Below are 22,898 nucleotides of genomic sequence, written 5' to 3' on the forward strand. Positions count from 1 at the left end.
TCAATTTTGCATTGAAAAGTCAAATGGCGCTCCTTTGCTTCCAAGCTCTGCCATGCGCCCAAACTGTGGTTTACCCCCACATATGGGGTATCAGCGTACTCAGGACAAATTGTACAACAACTTTTGGGGTCTATTTTCTCCTGTTACCCTTGGTAAAATAAAACAAATTGGAGCTGAAATAAATTTTGTGTGAAAAAAAGTTAAATGTTCATTTTTATTTAAACATTCCAAAAATTCCTGTGAAACACCTGAAGGGTTAATAAACTTCTTGAAAGTGGTTTTGAGTACCTTGAGGGGTGCAGTTTTTAGAATGGTGTCACACTTGGGTATTTTCTATCATATAGACCCGTCAAAATGACTTCAAATGAGATGTGGTCCCTAAAAAAAAATGGTGTTGTAAAAATGAGAAATTGCTGGTCAACTTTTAACCCTTATAACTCCGTCACAAAAAAAAATTTTGGTTCCAAAATTGTGCTGATGTAAAGTAGACATGTGGAAAATGTTATTTATTAAGTATTTTGTGTGACATATGTCTGTGATTTAAGGGCATAAAAATTCAAAGTTGGAAAATTGCGAAATTTTCCAAATTTTCGCCAAATATTCGTTTTTTTCACAAATAAACGCAAGTTATATCGAACAAATTTTACCACTAACATGAAGTACAATATGTCACGAGAAAACAATGTCAGAATCGCCAAGATCCGTTGAAGCGTTCCAGAGTTATAACCTCATAAAGGGACAGTGGTCAGAATTGTAAAAATTGGCCTGGTCATTAACGTGCAAACCACCCTCGGGGCTTAAGGGGTTAAGAAATGAAGGTCAGTCAGTCTGAAAAATTGGGAACACTTTGAAAGTGTCCCCAAGTGCAGTGGCAAAAACCATAAAGCGCTACAAAGAAACTGGCTCACATGAGGACCGCCCCAGGAAAGGAAGACCAAGAATCACCTCTGCTTCTGAGGATAAGTTTATCTGAGTCACCAGCCTCAGAAATCGCAGGTTAACAGCAGCTCAGATTAGAGACCAGGTCAATGCCACACAGAGTTCTAGCAGCAGAGACATCTCTACAGCAACTGTTAAGAGGAGACTGTGTGCAGCAGGCCTTCATGGTAAAATAGCTGCTAGTAAACCACTGCTAAGGACAGGCAACAAGCAGAAGAGACTTGTTTGGGCTAAAGAACACAAGGAATGGACATTAAGGTACCGTCACATTAAGCGACGCTGCAGCGATAGCGACAACGATGGCGATCGCTGCAGCGTCGCTGTTTGATCGCTGGAGAGCTGTCACACAGACCGCTCTCCAGCGACCAACGATGCCGAGGCCCCCGGGTAACCAGGGTAAACATCGGGTTGCTAAGCGCAGGGCCGCGCTTAGTAACCCGATGTTTACCCTGGTTACCAGCGTAAAAGTAAAAAAAACAAACAGTACATGCTTACATGCGTCCCCCGGCGTCTGCTTCCTGACACTGACTGAGCTCCGGCCCTAACAGCAGAGCGGTGACGTCACCGCTCTGCTTTCACTTTCACTTTAGGGCCGGCGATCAGTCAGAGCAGGAAGCGGACGGCAGGGGACGCGCAGGTGAGCATGTACTGTTTGTTTTTTTTACTTTTACGCTGGTAACCAGGGTAAACATCGGGTTACTAAGCGCGGCCCTGCGCTTAGTAACCCGATGTTTACCCTGGTTACCAGTGTAAAACATCGCTGGTATCGTTGCTTTTGGTGTCAAACACAACGATACACGGCGATCGGACGACCAAATAAAGTTCTGGACTTTATTCAGCGACCAGCGACATCACAGCAGGATCCTGATCGCTGCTGCGTGTCAAACTAAACGATATCGCTAGCGAGGACGCTGCAACGTCACGGATCGCTAGCGATATCGTTTAGTGTGACGGTACCTTTAGACCAGTGGAAATCTGTGCTTTGGTCTGATGAGTCCAAATTTGAGATCTTTGGTTCCAACCACCGTGTCTTTGTGCGACGCAGAAAAGGTGAACGGATGGACTCTACATGCCTGGTTCCCACTTTGAAGCATGGAGGAGGAGGTATGATGGTGTGGGGGTGCTTTGCTGGTGACAGTGTTGGAAATGTATTGAAAACTGAAGGCATACTGAACCAGCATGGCTACCACAACATCTTGCAGCGGCATGCTATTCCATCCGGTTTGCGTTTAGTTGGACCATCATTTATTTTTCAACAGGACAATGACCCCAAACACACCTCCAGGCTGTGTAAGGGCTATTTGACCAAGAAGGAGAGTGATGGGGTGCTACGCCAGATGACCTGGCCTCCACAGTCATCAAACCTGAACCCAATCGAGATGGTTTGGGGTGAGCTGGACCGCAGAGTGAAGGGCAAAAGGGCCAACAAGTGCTAAGCACCTCTGGGAACCCTTCAAGATTGTTGGAAGACCATTCCCGGTGACTACCTCTTGAAGCTCATCAAGAGAATGCCAAGAGTGTGAAAAGCAGTCATCAAAGCAAAGGGTGGCTCCTTTGAAGAACCTAGAATATAGGACATAATATCAGTTGTTTCACACTTTTTTGTTAAGTATATAATTCCACGTGTGTTAATTCATAGTTTTGATGCCAGTGTGAATGTACAATTTTCATAGTCATGAAAATACAGAAAAATCTTTAAATGAGAAGGTGTGTCCAAACTTTTGGTCTGTACTGTACATGTCGCCATGTAGCCCTGGTCTTACGTGCCGTTCAATGCTCAAAGTTCTCTGTTCCACTGTCACCTACATGATAGGAAGCTTTTGTTTATCCTCAAATTTTCCCTAAGCTATGACTATTCTGAGGCTTATTTTCATGTTCTGCCACTAACGTGGTAGGCACCATATTGGTTTCTCAATGGCACAGCTATTGCGAAATGTGTAGATCTGTGCCCGGTAACGGGAGAGAATGTGGAGCTCCAGCGTACAGCAAATCGGTGGGAGTATTAGAAGTTGGACCCTTACCAGTCTGATACTGATGGGTATCCTAAGGACAGGACATCAATATTAAAGTCAAGGTTCTGCCATTCTACCTCCACATAAATGGGACTGAGCTGCAGTCACCGCTACCTTGTCTGTGTAAGCAAGAAATGAAATGCAGTCCCTTGATTCCAGGGATCAGGTATGAATTAGGGGGAATTAGGCCCTCTGATTGGATATGACCTAGTCTGTATCTACAGTACTTATATTGGTGGCTCTTCCCTCTTCTTATTTGTGCGATTGCTTTGTAATATCAGGTCAAATGCGCTGAAATATGAAGGCGATGAATAAATGAAGATTTGTGTGTGTTCATACAATACTACAATTTAATGATGGTAATAAGATGTCTTTTTGTATATTTTAGGGTTCTGTGTACATATACAATAAATCTGGAGACCCAGTTAAGATAATGAATACATGTAGTGATGAATTAACTGCGGCTGACTTTTTAACTAACGGGAACAAGTACGGCTTGGTGAGTTAGTATTCTCTGCTGTGGAAAACACTTTAAACGCATTAGTAAGAAGAATTCTAGTAATAATATGTTATAAGACTTCGGTGCACACACCATGTTAAAATGAATGCTCTGCTTTGGTACAGCACTATAAGCAGCATGTCTAGCAAATTTACTGGCATTTACCTGAATCCCTCCCGAGTGCCATCAGCAAAAGACCTAATTCAGACGTCCGTGTGGCACATACGTGTTGAATCCGTATTTTTCACGGATAGAACACGTACCTATTATAATCTACGATGCTATTCATTGGTGCCATTTTTTCTGGTATCACATGTGAAACGTGATAATACAAGTCTATTGGTCCATGAAAAACACACACAGCACATAGATAGCCTCTGTATGCCATCACACACAAAAAGGGCTAGGCAAAATGCAAGGTGAAAGGCAAATCCAAGGTCGAGCAACAAAGATCAGAATATAAGACTAGGAGCACAAAGCACACATACCTCTTGAGCAAAGCTACAATGGGCAGTAATCTAAGGCAGAAACATGGCACAATAGCCAGGTAATAACTGAGAACAGGAGACATGTGGATGAAGCTTTGGCACACTCAAGATACTGAGCTGTTGGACGGCTGAGCTGTCCATCACCTTACTGACAGCTCAGCACACCCCTGTCCTAGATTGGACTGCAGAACTGTCATTCACTGCGTCAAGACACACTGATAGGCGGATTCATGACAACTAATGTATCTTTCTTCAGTCATATCCAGTTATGGCCGAAGATGTTGACACACTTGAAATTGTTCCAAAAAATGAAGTGTTTCTACCAGAAAATGATTGCAAATATTTGTTTTGTTATACAGATGTTTATTTCCTTTATGTGTATTGGAACAACACAAAAACAAAACAGAAAAAAGGCAAATTGGACATGATTTCACACAAAACTCCAAAAATGGGCAGGGCAACATTGTTGGCACCTTTCCAAAATTGTGGGTAAACAACTTTGTTTCAAGAATGCTCGTTCAATCTCACTTGTGGCAAGTAACAATTGTGGGCAATATGAAAATCACACCTGAAACCACATAAAAACTGGAGAAGTTGATTTAATCTTTGTATTGTGTGTCTGTGGGTGCCACTCTAAGCATGGAGAACAGAAAGAGGAGAAGAGAACTGTCTGCGGACTTGAGAATCAAAATTGTTGAACATTCTCAAAGTTACAAGTCCATCTCCAGAGATTAGGATGTCATTTGTCCACGGTGCGCAACATAATCAAAAAGTTTACAACCCAAGGCACTGTAGCTAATCTCCCTGGTCATGGACGGCAGAGAAAAATTGATGAAAGTTTGTAACACAGGATAGTCCAGATGGTGGATAAGCAGCCCCAATCATGTTCCAAAGAAATTCAAGCTGTCCTGCATCAGTGCATCAGCATCATCGCAAACTATCCGCTGACATTTGAATGAAATTAAACACTGTTGCAGGAGACTTAGGAGGACCCCACTGCTGACTCACAGACTTAAAAAGCTAAACTGCAGTTTGCCAATTGTACGTGAGTAAGCCAAACTCCTTCTGGGAAAGCATCTTGTGGAAAGATGAGCCCAAGATAGAGCTTTTTGGTAAAACACATTATTCTACTGTTTACCGAAAACGGAATGAGGCCTACAAAGAAAAGAACACTGTACCTACAATCAAATATGGTAGAGGTTCAAAGATGTTTTGGGTTTGTTATGTGGCTTCAGGAACTGGGTGCTTCGACTGTGTGCAAGGCATAGTGAAACCTGAAGAATACCAAAGCATTTTAGTGCCTAGTGTCAGAAAGCTGGGTTTGCATCCTAAGTCATGGGTATTCCAGCTAGACAATGACCCCATACATATTTCAAGAAGCACTCTGAAATAGATGGAAACAAAGAACTGGAGAGTTATGAAATGGCCAGTAATGAGTCCGGATGTAAATCTCATTGAACAAATGTGGAGAGGTCTTAAAAGTGCTGTTGGGAGAAAGCACCCTTCAAATATGAGAGACCGGGAGCAGTCTGCAGAAGAAGAGTGGTCCAAAATTCCAGTTGAGAGCAATTGATTGTAGTTATTTATTCCAAAGTGTATTCCAAAATATATTAAGTTGAGGGTGTCAACAATTTTGTCCTGCCTCTTATGGGGGTTTTGTGTGAAATGAATTCCAATTTGCCTTTTCTCCTGTGTTTTTTTGTGTTGTTCCAATACACACAAAGGAAATAAACATGTATAACAAAACATGTGTAATTACAGTAATAGTCTGGGAGAAACGCTTCATTTCTGGTTCAATTTCAAGGGTATCAACACTTTCAGCCATGTCTGTATATTCATTCTTTTATTTAATAGATAAGGTGCTTAACAAATAAAAGTTGACCAAACTCACCAATTCTGGCCAGATAGGTGGACTATCCACTGTGTATGGGGGATGTGCTGTCTTTCCCTGCAGGCAGAAGTCAAGGGAAAGTAGCATTTAGTAATGTTAAAATCCATTCAATCCTTTGTTCTTTTTGGTGATAGGACCCCACCTGCTTATCCCAAGTGCCCTTTGAGGACACCTGTACACTCAGCTGAGCTAGCCCCCAGGATGGGTGGTCTGGAGGAATAGTTGCTGGTGAAATGTAAAATGTATAGCCACCGGGGCCTCATAGTCATGTTAAACAGCGTATACTTGTGACATTGGATGGGCCGGGGCATGGGAGATTAAGTACATAAGTTGCATGTTCTTTGATACAAATAATGCCATTTCATGTCATCTACTCAGAGTGTTGGACGGTCAGGACAAGTCGATTTCTGGTCCGTAGAGGACGGAGCCATCATCAGCTCACTGAGTATTGATACACAGGTATTTGTTCCTTCCTATTAAAATGCATTATAATTATCATATGCCTCTGGTGTAATGTCCCATCCCCAGATATTTATACAATACTTTACAACAACTTTTCTTTTTTTCAGGCAACTTGCTTGGCATGCTGTCCATCGTCCCACTATGCAGTGATTGGTAGCAGCACTGGACATATCTTTTTTGTTGATGCCGTGAAAGTAAAAGCTCCTCAAATAATTGCTCGGAAAAGACTGTATCATGTCCCTGTGCTACACCTGCAGTGAGTTACTATGACCATATAAATGGTCCTTCATTTTATTCCAATGTTTCAGGCCTAAGGCAGCTCCAGGCTTTGTCTCACTGATTTTCTTAACATCTGTCATGTAGACCACACAAAGCTCAGATCTTCCCTTAGACACCTGGAGTAAACCGGTCCAGGCCGTCATTAATTACTATAGTGGGGGTGGGTGTAAACTTCTTCATTCAATTCTTTGGAACATGATACTTAGTTGTAATAGCTGATAATAATGGTACATTGTACTGCACTCATGACTTCAATGGAAGGAGTTTGGATACCCATGCAGTGCTCCTCCTAGCCCTTACGGTTACCCTACCTGATCTGTGCCTATAGGTCCTGACAATACAGGTTAAGGCTCCCCATATACATTAGGCTAACATTGACCAAACCTACTGATATTAGCAGACTTGGCTAATGTGTATGGGGGCCCTTGACTCGCCACCAACAGATGATGTCAAATTTTGAACTTCCAATAACTTAGTTCTTGGTGAGATAAGCCACCGTCAGGAGTCTGCCAGTGGGTGTCATAGAGCTCAGAAGATCTGAGACTGTTTATTTCTGTGCATGGAGGTGTCGGCAGAGACAGATGAACCATCATTCAGCCTGACAGCTTATTAATCGTGTATTGGGGGCTTTAGGGTCTAGGTCCCAATCTGCATACTTTGTAACTCGCCATCCAATCTTTTTGAGTGGGCAGTTCCTTCTCATCAGCATTACACTGCCAATGTTCGTTGGCTTGCCTGTCCTGAGCCGCCTGCCTCCCCCACTTTCTGTAATCTGCACTAAATAGAAAGATGGAGTTCACAGTTTGGAGTGATTTGGGGGGATAAACTACGTAGCTTTTAAAAATTATAAAAACTTGATTCCAGCTCACCCAGTTGCTCTATGCTCATCTGCCTGGGACTCGGACCCGGCCTTGCCCTGGCCTCACATCAGGGATAACAGAAAAAAATGGAGTCTGGCTCAACAAGACTGGATTTTCCTTTTCTTTTTAAAAGAAAATATGATGCATACAAAAGAAAAATTTACATGGTCGACGCGTTTCGACTGCACTAAGCAAGTCTTACTCATGTCGACCATGTAAATTTTTCTTTTGTATGCACCATATTTTCTTTTGAAAAAGAAAAAGAAAAGGAAAATCCAGTCCTGTTGAGCGGGACTCCATTTTTTTCTGTTACGTAGCTTTTAAGTTGTGATTTGCAGATTGTATATTTAGTGATCATTTAAAGGGGTTATCCAGTTGAAAACAAGTTATCACCCACCAGATAGGTGACAATTTCTTGATCTTGGGGGTCCAAGCCATGGAACACGCACCGATCATCATCATAAGAATGGAGAGGCAATGTGCATTGCTGCCTGTGCTCCATTCATTCCCTAGGTTGCTGCCGAGCACTGCACTAGTCTTTTTCTGGCAGCCCCATAGGGAATGAATGAAGTGGTGGATGGCTATTGACCTGCTATGGCACTTCATGATACCGGGGCTGAGGTGGTAAATGCACTGACCAGCAACGAAAGGATAGGTAATTTTTATTATTATTATTATTATTATTATTATTATTATTTATTATTATAGCGCCATTTATTCCATGGCGCTTTACATAATAACTTGTTTTAACTGGACTACCTCTTTAGGAATTTTGTGTCCCCAATAAAAATATAATTGTTTTAACCATTTTGAATAAAAATAAGAGTTGTTTGTACTTTTTTATTTTCCTAGATTTGATCAAAAAGGCAACTTTCTTATGACCGGCGCTGCAGATGGACACATATTCATTCTGGATGCGAGGCCATCAAGTTCATTCCAGTTTCTAGGATACATAGGTAATGGCCTAAAATAGGAATTCCTGTAAAATGTGTGACATAATGCCTAGTGATGTATGCCCACACATTGTAAAATGAATTATTCATACCAGAATCAAGTCTGGTGTATGCTGATTGTTAGAGCAGAAGACCGTCAAATAGCGGACAGATCAGTCATGCAGCCGACCTGGGCATTATTTCACTCCACGTTACTCATATTCCATTGGATTACCGAGTGTGTAAAAAATGAAAACGGCTGAGCCAACTTCATGTACTGAGGGTCCTGATTGTGGGTGATCGGAAGTAATAATTATTGACCGTCCTTAGATTTTCTATGGATGAAAACATCTCTCGCTTTTGTTTTCCTTCAGTGGTTGGTGGAGATATTCTGTCATTGTCATTACTAAGCTCACTGGATTCACAGCAGATTAAAGCCCTGGCACTTGTCTGCCCCATGGCAGAGAAGGAAGAGGATGGAGGTGGCACTCAGCTGGAACTGTTTTCTCTGAATCCTAAAATCTTACAAAGTAAGAACTCATGGAAACTAACTATAACTGTTATCTCTCAGGTCATAATTTGGACCTTCACACCATTGTATTCATGGTTCAGGTTTGTGTAAAAGCAGTGGCTGAAGGGTAACATCTCCTCTTAGGAAATGTGACATGCCAGTGTAAGGAGACTTATAGGCCATGAAATGCTCCTCTGGGAAATTAAATATACAAATTGCCTCACAGTCTGTCAGTTAGAGTAACCATGTGCTCTCTTAGGGGTATATGGTTCCTCTAATAACTGTGTAACATACATCCAGTATAGCACAGTATTGACCTTAATACCCTGTGATGCCATATTTGTTTGCTTACATATAAACTAAATAACTGACATGATGTATTGCAAGTAGTGATGAGCGAATAGCATTGTTGCTCGGGTTTTCCCAACCAAGCTCGGGTGATCTCCGAGTATTTGTTATTGCTCTGAGATTTAGTTTTCATCGCCTCAGCTGCATGATTTATGGCTGCTGGACAGCCTGAATACATGTGGGAATTCCCTAACAAACAGGCAACCCCATATGTATTCAGCCTGTCTAGCAGCTGTAAATCATGCAGCTGAGGCGATGAAAACTAAATCTCAGAGCAATAACAAATACTCAGAGATCACCCGAGCTTGGGGAGACCTGAGCAACAATGCTATTCGCTCATCACTAATTACAAGATAACCTTGAGTGACATAATTTCTTCTCATGCTTTCTTTGTGTGAACCTCCAAACCATCCAGACACCAATAAATCAGAAGGACTGTTGAACGGCTTGTCATTATCTGACAGCTTCATTTTTTATTCTCTGTAGTAATCAGAGATATCAGAGCAAAGTCCATGTAGAAACCCCTGGTGGCTCCACACCCGTATATTCCATGTACACGAGAAGAGGAGCGTCCTGTAGCAGTGTAGGAACAGGGATAAAGCTCTAATGTTGGATACTGTGGATGGTATTGTTATGGGGGCACTGTGTGGCTCTACAGATATGGGTTTGACACTTCTACTTGGCTACTGTAAGGCTGGCATTGTCATGAATTTACTTTGGAGCTGCCATTAAACTAAGGCCGGGGTCACACTTGCGAGTGTAATTCGAGAAACTCGCGTGAGTTTCTTGCATCAATACCCAGCACTGCCGCCGGCATTCGGGACCGGAGCGTGCGGCTGCATGTATTTCTATGTAGCCGCAAGTTCCGGTCCCGAGTGCCGGAGGCAGTGCTTGGTATTGATGCGTGAGTTTCTCACAAGTGTGACCCCAGCCTTATATAGGGAGTATTATATGGCTGGTATCCCTTGGGGGACGGTGTGAGTGACATCCTTGTGGGTGGCATTGTCTTGGGGCTATTGTCTACTGATATTATGCTTCTTTTTATTAGGCCCTAATGAGTACATTGATCAGCGGGGGATGTTTAAGGACTCCATAATCCAAAAGCAGCAGTACAAGGTGGAGCAGCCTTTATCTTCAGCTGTTCTGGGAAGCAATGGCAAGTCAGTCTATGGTCACTGCACTGACTCTCCATTCATTCACAAGTTTGCGTTGCCTAAGGTACGTTTCATCTTGTACTAATTGCTATTGAAGACGAGCATTATATTACTTTATAATTAAGCATAACCTGTATGTTTCTCATTAGGAAACCTCTGGTGAAATGGTTAAAGTTCTACCTGCAGAAAAAAAAGTTAGTGGAAGTCAGCTGGGGCCTGGCTGTCTCCACTCATCTCCTCATCAGAAGTGGCTGTCAGTAGCAGCAGGAGATGGCACATTGTATCTGAAGGATTCTCTGAATTTGGTAAGTCTGGGTTCAGTACAATCTGTGCACTCCTACTGTCTTACAAAAATAAAGATAATAGGAACGCACATTTCTGACTATGAATTCCAGTAAATAATCCAACATCGTTATCAGTGAAGGCTAAGCAGTACAGGCTATTAAACTAGGCCATGTTGGTTACATTATTTAGCCATAATACCAAATCGAACACATATACATCCTGCAAACCTGGCGGTAGATATGACTGAAATGCCTGCTGACTCCTAAATAACTACTACTGCATCAGAAAAAGTAATTTGGGCTTAACCTCATGATGAGAAAATATATTTTCATGGTAAAGTTAGTCAATATTATTCCACAAGCAAAAAAAAAAGAACTTTATTTGAAAAAATAAAATGTTTTACCCCTGTAAAAATGCACTTGATGTTTCCCTCCTCTGTAAACTCTCTGTCCAATCTCTGTTGGTAGGTTAGATCAAAGAAACTGATCAAATGGAGAGAGGGCAGGACATTGCATCTGCTAGTTGTACACAGAGCAGTATTATTATTATTATTTATTATTATTTATTTATATAGCACCATTGATTCCATGGTGAAGTACATGAGAAGGGGTTACATACAAATTTCAGATATCACTTACAGTAAGCAACTAACAATTACAAACTGATACAGAGGGGTGAGGACCCTGCCTTTGCAGACTTAAGGTACCTTCACACGAAACGACTTTGTAACGATATCGCTAGCGATCCGTGACGTTGCAGCGTCCTCGCTAACGATATCGTTTAGTTTGACACGCAGCAGCGATCAGGATCCTGCTGTGATGTCGCTGGTCGCTGAATAAAGTTCAGAACTTTATTTGGTCGTCCGATCGCCGTGTATCGTTGTGTTTGACAGCAAAAGCAACGATACCAGCGATATTTTACACTGGTAACCAGGGTAAACATCGGGTTACTAAGCGCAGGGCCGCGCTTAGTAACCCGATGTTTACCCTGGTTACCAGTGTAAAATGTAAAAAAAAAAAACAGTACATACTTACATTCGCATCCCCCGCCGTCTGCTTCCCACACTGACTGAGCGCCGCAAAGTGAAAGTGAAAGCACAGCACAGCGGTGACGTCACCGCTGTGCCCTGCTACTGCCGGCGCTCAGTCAGTCAGTCAGTGCAGGAAGCGGACGCCGGGGGACGCGCAGGTGAGCATGTACTGTTTGTTTTTTTTACATTTTACGCTGGTAACCAGGGTAAACATTGGGTTACTAAGCGCGGCCCTGCGCTTAGCAACCCGATGTTTACCCTGGTTACCCGGGGACCTCGGCATCGTTGGTCGCTGGAGAGCGGTCTGTGTGACAGCTCTCCAGCGATCAAACAGCGACGCTGCAGCGATCGGCATCGTTGTTGCTATCGCTGCAGCGTCGTTTCGTGTGAAGGTACCTTTACATTCTGCAGGATTATGGGGAAGAAGACAATAGGTTGAGAGTTGTAGGAGCCCCGGTGTTGGTGAGGCGGTAGCTCCGGTAGTGGTGAGGAGGCAGCGGGGTCAGTGCAGGCTGTAAGCTTTCCTGAAGAGGTGGGTTTTCAGGTTCTGTCTGAAGGATCCGAATGTGGTTGATAGTCGGACGTGTTGGGGCAAAGAATTCCAGAGGATGGGGGATATTTGGGAGAAGTCTTGGAGGCGATTGGGTGAGGAGCTGATGAGTGTGGAGGAGAGAAGGAGGTCTTGGGAGGAGCGGAGATTACGTGAGGGAAGATATCGGGAGATTAGTTCAGAGATATATGGAGGAGACAGGTTATGGATGGCTTTGCAGGTCAGTATTAGTAACTTGAACTGGATACGCTGAGGGAATGGGAGCCAGTGAAGAGATTTGCAGAGGGGGGAAGCAGAGGAGTAGCGAGGAGAGAGATGAATTAGTTGGGCAGCAGAGTTAAGGATGGACTGGAGAGGTGCAAGAGTGTTAACAGGGAGGCCACAGAAAAGGATGTTGCAGTAGTCAAGGCGGGAGATGATGAGGGCATGCACAAGCATTTTAGTAGATTGACAGTTGAGGAAAAGACGGATTCTGGAGATATTTTTGAGCTGGAGGCGACAGGAGGTGGAAAGAGCTTGGATGTGCGGTTTGAAGGACAGGGCAGAGTCAAGGGTTAGATCACATATACCAGCCTCTGGGTCAAATACCATACAGAAGGACATTCATACACAAAGGGGAGTGTAACTGAGCAGGATTAAATAAGGGACAGTATCCTTAACCCCTTCATGACCCAGCCTATTTTGACCTTAATGACCTGGCCATTTTTTGCAATTCTGACCAGAATCCTTTTATGAGGTAATAACTCAGGAACGCTTCAATGGATCCTAGCGATTCTGAGATTGTTTTTTTTACGACATATTGTGCTTCATGTTAGTGGTAAATTTAGGTCGATAATTTTTGCGTTTATTTGTGAAAAAAAACAAAACTTTGGCAAAAATTTAGAAAATTTCGCAATTTTTAAAATGTGAATTTTTATTCTGTTAAACCAGAGTTATGTGACACAAAACAGTTAATAAATAACATTTCCCACATATCTACTTTACATCAGCACAATTTTGGGGACAATTTTGTTAGAAAGTTATAAGGGTTCAAAGTTTATCAGCAATTTTCTCATTTTTCCAGCAAAATTTACAAAACCATATTTTTAGTGACTACATCACATTTGAAGTCCCTTTGAGAGGCCTATATGACAAAAAAACACTCAAAAGTGACACCATTACAAAAACTGCACCCCTCAAGGTGCTCAAAACTACATTCAAGAAGATTATTAACCCTTCAGGTGCTTCACAGGAACTAAAGCAACGTGAAAGGAAAAAATGGACATTGTAAATTTTCCAACAAAAATGTTCTTTAAACCTCAATTTTTTCATTTTCACATGGGCAACAGGATAAAATGGATCCTAAAAATTTTTGGGCAATTTCTCCTGAGTATACAGATGCCTCATATGTGGTGTGGTCATAAACCACTATTTGGGAGCACGGCAAGGCTCGGAAGGGAAGGAGCGCCATTTGACTTTTTGAATGGAAAATCACCTCCAATCGTTAGTGGACACCATGTCGCGTTTGGAGAGCCCCTGTGTGCCTAAACATTGGAGCTCCCCCACAAGTGACCCCATTTTGGAAACTGGACCCCCCAAAGAACTTATGTAGATGCATAGTGAGCACTTTGAACCCCAGGTGCTTCACAAATTGATCCATAAAAATGAAAAGCACTTTTTTTTTACAAAAATTTTCTTTTAGCCTCAATTTTTTAATTTTCACATGGGCAACAGGATAAAATGGATCCTAAAATTTGTTGGGCAATTTCACCGATACCGCATATGTGGTCATAAACCACTGTTTGGGCACACGGGGCAGCGGGGCCATCGCCAGGGCAGGGTGTGATCAGGGGAGGCAGGGGGTGATCAGGGGGGCCAGCCATCAGCGGGGCAGGGAGCGATCGCTGGGGCAGGGGAGGGGTGGTCACCAGGGCAGGAGGGGGCTGTCAGGCGCGGGGGAACAGGAGCGGGCTGAGGAGATGCAGGAGATAGAGGCGGAGCCAGCAGCAGCATGGGGGCAGGGCGTGATCACCAGGGAGGGAGCTGAGGTCGAGGGGGTGGAATCGGATGACAGGGGAGCAGAGGTCAGCAGAGGGGAGCACCTGATAGTGGCGGCGGCGGCGGCAGCGGTGGTGATAGCAGTCAGTTGGTGGCAGGGCTCAAGTACAAGTCCCCCTGTTCCTGTGGGTCTGGTGAAATTTCAGTTAACCTGACCCTCAAGAACGCGATCCCACCATGATGCATACACTGCGTCACAGGTCGTATTGGCACCGACTTTCATGACGAATACGCTGTATCATAGGTCGGGAAAGGGTTAAATATTCAGGTTGCACAGCTAAGTCTCCCCTCATTCACTGTGCTGCTGTCTCCTTAACCCCTTCAAGACCTTGCCCTTTTCCGTTTTTTGTGTTCTCGTTTTTCGCTCCCCTCCTTCCCAGAGCCATAACTTTTTTAAAACGTCAATATGGCCGTGTGAGGGCTTGTTTTTTGCGGGACAAGTTGCACTTTTGAACGACATCATTGGTTTTAGTGTGTCGTGTACTAGAAAACAGGAAAAAAAATTCCAAGTGCGGGGAAATTGCAATCCCACACTTGTTTTTTGTTTGGCTCTTTTGCTAGGTTCACTAAATGTTACCTCAGTTTCCTTTCTGGCTCTCTCTGTACTTTTGTCATTTGTCAATCTTCTCCATAACTGTCAATGTGCTGATGTCACCTCAATCCCCTCCCTGGCTCTCACTGTGCTGCTCTAACCTCAATCCTTTTTCTGGCTTTCACTCTGATGCGGTCTCCTCCATCTCCTTTCTAGGGCTCTCTGTGCTGCTGTTACCTCGATCTCCCCCCTAGCATTCACTGTGCTGCTGTCACCTTAGTCTCTTCTCGGGCTCTCATTAGGTTGCTACCATCTCGAGCTCATCTCTGTCTATCACCTTTCTGCTGCCATCTCGATCTCCTCTGTATAGAGATGGGAGAATCAATTTGCAGGACTATGGTCCATCAGCCAGGCTAGCAATCTGTAACCGATGGGAGCCCTCCAAATCTCCTTGCCTCCCGGCATTATCGGGTCTTTTTTTTTAATTAGCCCGACTGGTGCAACATCCTCATTGCAGCGTGACATTGTAGCTAATCAAAAGAAGAACCTGGAATGCTGAGTGGTAAGTAGATGTGCAGGTCTACCATCGAGCGATCACAGATTACTGATCTGGCAGGACTAGAGGCCTTCTAATGGATTCTCCCATCTGTACCGCTCTAATTCTCACAGTGCTGCTACATATTAAGTCCAGCTCTCCCATATCACAGCCCATACAAGTGTATAGAAAGGAGGGCCTTCTATTTAGGCTGGCTTCTCATTAGTCACAGCAGTAATGGTGGATGTTGCAGCTTATAAATTTTTGGAATATTGTTCAGGCTAAGTAACTTCCTTCTGAAAAACAATGGACTACTGAGATCTGTGCAGAAACCTAGGGTCTCTGTATGAATGTAACACTGGTATGGGCTCGAAAACCAGACAGGACATAATCAGAAGCACCAGGATATCAAGTCTATGCATTCTTTCCATATTTTGTTGAAATGACTGGTGCACTTTACCATTTAAGTCTTAAGGCCAGATTGTAGGGACTGTAGGATACTGGATGGTAATGGAGATGCCACTTTACCCGAATTGTATTTTTTATGGTTTCAGAAATTCAAGTGTACAATGACTGTCTACAAGGAGAGGTGTACGTCCAGTCGCCATAATTTAGATGCAATCAATGCAAAAGGCATATAAAGTTCCCTAAACATAATATTTCCTGATTGCATTTCCTTATTGTGATTTCCACTTCTCCACAATATTTATTCTGTTTTCCAGGAAACCTTTGCTCGGGTTTGTTGTCATTCGTACCTCACAGGAGGCATTGGCTCAATGGGATTTTCTTTAGATGGACATACACTCATTACAACAGGGGTGGGCGATGGTACTGTTGTTTGTCTGACATGGAGGTGAGTCGAAAACAGTAAATGACTCCTTTGAATGCTGTTGAATTTAACTGATGAAAAGTGATTGTCCACTACCCTTAGGTGGAATAGGTCATCAATACCAGATCCACTGCTGTGCAACATCCGGCACCCCACCGATCAGCTGTCCCAATATCAGCTGGATATTACTATTTGTGGAACAGAACACCACAGCTATCAACTGTTTGTTGGCCTCGGCAGTATCCTGTAGACAATCGGATAAGGGCAGATGTGCATTAACCAGCTACGCACACTATGTATGTGACAATGCTTTGTAGCTCTACAACTGTTTGTTGGCCTGGACAGTGTCCTGTAGACAATCGGCTAGGGGCAGATGTGCATTACCCAGCTGCGCACACTATGTATGTGACAATGCTGTGTAGCTCTACAACTGATTGTTGGCCTGGACAGTGTCCTGTAGACAATCGGATAGTGGTGGATGTGCATTACCCAGCTGTGCACACTATATATGTGACAATGCTGAACTGTTTGTTGGCCTGGACATTGTCCTGTAGACAATTGGATAGTGGGGGATGTGCATTACCTAGCTGTGCACACTATGTATGTGACAATGCTGTGTAGCTCTACAACTGTTTGTTGGCCTGGACATTGTCCTGTAGACAATTGGATAGTGGGGGATGTGCATTACCTAGCTGTGCACACAATGTATGTGACAATGCTGTGTAGCTCTACAACTGTTTGTTGGCCTGGACATTGTCCTGTAGACAATTGGATAGTGGGGGATGTGCATTACCTAGCTGTGCACACTATGTATGTGACAATGCTGTGTAGCTCTACAACTGTTTGTTGGCCTGGACATTGTCCTGTAGACAATTGGATAGTGGGGGATGTGCATTACCTAGCTGTGCACACAATGTATGTGACAATGCTGTGTAGCTCTACAACTGTTTGTTGGCCTGGACATTGTCCTGTAGACAATTGGATAGTGGGGGATGTGCATTACCTAGCTGTGCACACTATGTATGTGACAATGCTGTGTAGCTCTACAACTGTTTGTTGGCCTGGACATTGTCCTGTAGACAATTGGATAGTGGGGGATGTGCATTACCTAGCTGTGCACACTATGTATGTGACAATGCTGTGTAGCTCTACAACTGTTTGTTGGCCTGGACATTGTCCTGTAGACAATTGGATAGTGGGGGATGTGCATTACCTAGCTGTGCACACAATGTATGTGACAATGCTGTGTAGCTCTACAACTGTTTGTTGGCCTGGACATTGTCCTGTAGACAATTGGATAGTGGGGGATGTGCATTACCTAGCTGTGCACACTATGTATGTGACAATGCTGTGTAGCTCTACAACTGTTTGTTGGCCTGGACATTGTCCTGTAGACAATTGGATAGTGGGGGATGTGCATTACCTAGCTGTGCACACTATGTATGTGACAATGCTGTGTAGCTCTACAACTGTTTGTTGGCCTGGACATTGTCCTGTAGACAATTGGATAGTGGGGGATGTGCATTACCTAGCTGTGCACACAATGTATGTGACAATGCTGTGTAGCTCTACAACTGTTTGTTGGCCTGGACATTGTCCTGTAGACAATTGGATAGTGGGGGATGTGCATTACCTAGCTGCACACACTATGTATGTGACAATGCTGTGTAGCTCTACAACTGTTTGTTGGCCTGGACATTGTCCTGTAGACAATCGGATAGTGGGGGATGTGCATTACCCAGCTGCACACACTATGTATGTGACAATGCTGTGTAGCTTGTGGCATAGCGACTGGTCATGTGATTGATGGATGGTATGTATCGCAGAGGTGGGGGGCCCTGTGATGGAAGCCTTGGTATGTTTTGCTCAAGCAGATCTACTGCTGAGGGATTTGTTTACGTTGGGAAGTCTTCCAGGTGATTGGACAGATGGGTGGGTTCAGTCACCTACAAACCCTCACAAAGAGGCGTGTCTGAACACGTAAGATGGTTTTGTGTGTAAGGACCTGTGGTGATGTCACGCTCATCTGACTAGCCATGTGACAGGTACCTGGGTGTGGTTACACCTATATAAGGAGGTGTGTGTAGCACATGGTGTGTGTGTGGGTGTGTGTCTGGGTGGACACACTTCCATGTGTCCTGGCTGGACACTGCAGAGTGGCCTGTGTGTTGGACGGTTCCACGTGGGGACAGACGTCCTGAACAACACATAGAGACCATTTTAGGCTGGAGAGCCTGCGTGCTGGACATAGCACGACCTGTGTGCCTACAGGTCTGAGAGAGAGCGGAGCTCTACTATGGACATTGAGGATTAACCTGTCTGACGTAACATTGTTTACCTGTTGTTCCCGTTGCAATGTGGTTTATGGAGCAATAAACCTGTGAACTTTTAAGGAAACATGTCTCCTGAGTGTCATCCACCGCACCTAAGCGATTGTCCCCTAGACCTGTAGCGGGTGAAATGCTACAAGCTCTACAACTGTTTGTTGGCCTGGACAGTGTCCTGTAGACAATCGGATAGTGGTGGATGTGCATTACCCAGCTGTGCACACAATGTATGTGACAATGCTGTGTACTGTAGCTTTACAACTGTTTGTTGGCCTGGTCATTGTCCTGTAGACAATCGGATAGTGGGGGATGTGCATTACCCAGGTGCACACACTATGTATGTGACAATGCTGGGTAGCTCTACAACTGTTTGTTGGCCTGGACAGTGTCCTGTAGACAATCGGATAGTGGTGGATGTGCATTACCCAGCTGTGCACACTATGTATGTGACAATGCTGTGTAGCTTTACAACTGATTGTTGGCCTGGACATTGTCCTGTAGATAATCGGATAGTGGTGGATGTGCATTACCCAGCTGCACACACTATGTATGTGACAATGCTGTGTAGCTCTACAACTGTTTGTTGGCCTGGACATTGTCCTGTAGACAATCGGATAGTGGTGGATGTGCATTACCCAGCTGCACACACTATGTGTATGTGACAATGCTGTGTAGCTCTACAACTGTTTGTTGGCCTGGACATTGTCCTGTAGACAATCGGATAGGGGCGGATGTGCATTACCCAGCTGCACACACTATGCAGGTGACAATGCTATGTAGCTCTACAACTGATTGCATCCAGCCACTTCTGACACTGGGAACAGCATATTGGTGGGAGTTTTGTGTGTCGCACCCACCACTGATCTGATATTGATGGCCTAACAACCCCTTCAAACTCTTTGTAGAAATGTAATTTTACAATTACACCTTGTAACTATCGAGTGTGTGTTACCGTACCATGTGATTGTGCACACTGTTCTGCTGTGTTTGCAGAAATACTGGAAACAATGTTGTGAAAGAAGCCATTGAATATGGTCGGACTCTGAGCATCTCGCTTCGAGATATTATTTGTATGGAAGATGAAGCTTTACGGAAAATGCCACTGTGGAGTCCTGATTCAGATATGTCACGTGTGAAAGACAAAGAGGTACATTTGTTAACCAGCTAAATATGTGTTCTTGAAAAGAATGAAGTACCCCAGTCCTTTAAGATAGAGCAATTACCTGTTCCCTAAGGAGACACACAGAGGCTTCTGCATCAATCAAGATCAAGTAGAGCTTAAGTTGGTCACATGCTTGAGACCGCTGCTGGTCAGCGGCTATTTCTCTCAAGTCCCCCTTAAACATTATGTTAGTAGATTATATTGCATAGGAACTAATGATTAGACATGTTGAAACTAAATATGCTTGGTCCCCATCTGCCCTACCTGCTACTTGGGTACAGGTGGAGAACTCACAATACACGTTAGTTAGCTTTTCACCTCAATCTTGCCAGCCCCCCGAAGAAGCCTACGCAAAACACGCGTAGGGGCTGGCAGTCCATTTCCACGCTACGACCACAATGGGTGAGGATCAATCTTGTATCTATTTATGTGATTAGGTGTCTTTTGGGACATACACTGATTGTTACTATATGGCTTATATAGCTTAAGAACTTGATACCTCGGGTCGGATTTATCTTATTAGTGTGGATTTTTGGATTTTGTTGCCCGTGTCCTTCATTTATGTAGTTACTTTGAGATGATTATACGTACTTAATGTACTGTTGTAAATGGTGACCATAATGTGTGATTTTGTTATTTAATAAATATTATCTTTTTATTCTAAAGACAGTAGTTTTGACTCCCACTGTCCGAATGTTGTATGTATTTGGGAGTTTCTGTCATGGCTTGCAGACTTTTCTAAATGATTGTGTTGCTCTGATCTATATAATTATAAATTCCCTGACATGTAGTCCTCCATATTTATGAGGGCTATATTACCTTGCCTCCACCACTGATTGGCAGCTTTCTGCCTATACACAGTGCACACAGAAATCTGCCAATCAGTGATGTGGGCGGAGTTATACAGAGCTCAGCATTCAGAGAACTGCTAGATTTGCAGTAGGAGTTTTATCAAACCTGCAGGAAACAGCCCAGTAAGTGACACATAGCTAGAATAAGGGCCTTTACTCCCAAATCATTATGCTCTCAGCTTTACTATGATTGTGACTCCATTGCTGCATGTTATACTGTTGGAAAAACTCTTTTTTCAGGTTCCTTTCTGGCACAGATCGTTAATGATGTAATGATTCTCATCTTCAGGCAGGGTTCACATGTTGTAACCACAGTTCATCTTTTGCCTAGACCTTCAGAAACTAAAAAAAGCAGCTTTTTCCACAATTTGGGTTTTGCAGCCTGTGAACTGACACCATCCTTCACAATATATAATAGTATATTAATGATAGTATAGTATTGATCCATTCTGTCATGGTTGTCATTGGGTTTAATACTGTCACCTTTCTTTAGGGAAGCCATCCTAGTGTTGAAGTGACTGAGCTGGATAGCAGTTACACCAGCCCCCCATTAGTGCAATCTCAGGATCCCACTTGGCTTGATCACAAATTCATTGAAGTAAGTGTAAAATTGGTCATTTTCTAGCGATTTTTAGATTTTATTTGTCAATTTTTTTGACGGCTTTTTGTTACATGAATGATTATGACACAGACAAAAACAGATATCTGTGAAAGCATCTGATCTGTGAAATTTCTTTAGCTTTTGTTGGGTTGGAAAAATCTGTAAAGCCTTATGCAATTATTCTTACGAGCCCCCCAAAGTGCTGCACTGATTCACCGGTGCTTTGCCAGATGTTCCGGCCAGTCAGAGGCAGCGGCTTGTGGCTTTTGCCATTTTACATTGAAAATATTGTAACTTATGACCATTATAAGTTAGAGGAGCGCTATACGATCATCTGGGTAATGTGTTATATGACTGTGAAGATGATTCCGGAACACATGTTATTAATGAATAATCTTTTCTATCATGCAAATTTAAAGGCTATTAAAGAGGAAGTGAAGAAATATGCAGACCAGAAGAAAAGTCTCAAGAATGGGATAAAAGAACTAAGAGAGAAAGTAAGGATATTTGATATTCATTTAGGTTTCACACATTGTTGGTATGTGTTGGTGTTATTAATACAGTACATACGGTATAACAGTTTATGTTTTGTGCTTACATTGGGTTATTCTAAAGAGCTTCTGAGTAGTGACGAGCGAACGTGCTGGGATAAGGTGTTATCCGTCATGCTCGAGTGTTAATAGAGCACCTCCGGCGTGCTCGAATAGTATGTTCAAGTTCTCGCGGTTGCATGTCCCATGGCTGTTAGACAGCCACAACACATGGGAGGATTGCCTAACACATTGCATGTGTTGTGGCTGTCGAGACATGCAACCGCGAGGACTTGAACATACTATTCGAGCACGCCGGAGGAGCTCTATTAACACTCGAGCATGCCTGGATAGCACCTTATCCCAGCACGTTCGCTCATCACTACTTTAGGCGCAGAGAGGCGGGAAGTGCTGGCCTCCCTACACTGGAGGAATAAACCATGTATCCTGGGTTTTCTTTCATTTTGTGGGTACATCAGTATTAGTGATAGGGTTAAAAACTTCCTCATTTCATGCATGTATTCCTAGTTATGATTGCTAACTATTGGATATAGGAAAAGCCATTGACAATGAGCATCTGTAAGAAAACTATGAGATGACTCTACGCGTACATTTGTGCTGTTACCAGCTAAGATGCTTATTGAATATGGCTTCCATTGTCTACTTAGCTTCTCACACTGTATGTTTTCAGATACAAGCTATGATGCGGGAGAATGAGTCTTTACCCGACATTGAAAAGTTGGACCAGCAAGAATTTAACTTGGACACGGAGGAGCAGGAAAGACTTCAGGTTGAAAGTGATCAGGAGGTGGAACGGGTAAGCGGCTCGGGCAGCATGTAGTTGTGGTAGAAGTAGCACATCTGCTATGGGGCAGGTTTCTATCTTGAGTGGTAATTCCTCAAATCTAATTAGATTTGAGACGTCAGAAAACACCAGTAGGTACATTTTATTAATTAACACCCTATCAAAAAGTGTGGAGATATTCAACTAAAGGCTCCCATAACTACTAGATTGACAACGGGTGAAGCAATGTGCATGGAGGCCTCCTTATTCTCCTCTGACAGATGATGTTAAGGGAGATAAGTCAGATTTTAGACTACTGGTCCTTTTGTTTTCGTCGAGCTAAGCTAGTACCATGAATCTAAAGCCTCCGTCACACTAAGCGAGGTCGCTAGCGAGATCGCTGCTGAGTCACAAGTTTTGTGACGCAACAGCAACCTCAGTAGCGATCTCGCTATGTTTGACACGTAGCA

General features: G+C 43.5%; 1 protein-coding gene across 2 annotated transcripts in view; it reads left to right on the forward strand.

Moving 5' to 3' along the window:
• The window catches only part of CFAP43 (cilia and flagella associated protein 43), a 125,950-nt gene that overhangs the window by 39,386 nt on the left and 63,666 nt on the right, over positions 1 to 22,898 (forward strand). For both annotated transcript variants that reach the window (XM_077265903.1, XM_077265904.1), the window contains exons 9-20: positions 3,340 to 3,450; positions 6,208 to 6,288; positions 6,399 to 6,547; positions 8,283 to 8,386; positions 8,737 to 8,892; positions 10,270 to 10,439; positions 10,525 to 10,680; positions 16,067 to 16,197; positions 19,494 to 19,647; positions 21,007 to 21,111; positions 21,534 to 21,611; positions 22,336 to 22,461. In XM_077265903.1, the coding sequence (XP_077122018.1) occupies positions 3,340 to 3,450; positions 6,208 to 6,288; positions 6,399 to 6,547; positions 8,283 to 8,386; positions 8,737 to 8,892; positions 10,270 to 10,439; positions 10,525 to 10,680; positions 16,067 to 16,197; positions 19,494 to 19,647; positions 21,007 to 21,111; positions 21,534 to 21,611; positions 22,336 to 22,461 (1,521 nt within the window). The remainder of the gene's footprint in view (positions 1 to 3,339; positions 3,451 to 6,207; positions 6,289 to 6,398; positions 6,548 to 8,282; positions 8,387 to 8,736; positions 8,893 to 10,269; positions 10,440 to 10,524; positions 10,681 to 16,066; positions 16,198 to 19,493; positions 19,648 to 21,006; positions 21,112 to 21,533; positions 21,612 to 22,335; positions 22,462 to 22,898) is intronic.

This window comes from Ranitomeya variabilis, chromosome 5 (assembly GCF_051348905.1).
Source record: "Ranitomeya variabilis isolate aRanVar5 chromosome 5, aRanVar5.hap1, whole genome shotgun sequence".
NCBI lineage: Eukaryota > Metazoa > Chordata > Amphibia > Anura > Dendrobatidae > Ranitomeya > Ranitomeya variabilis.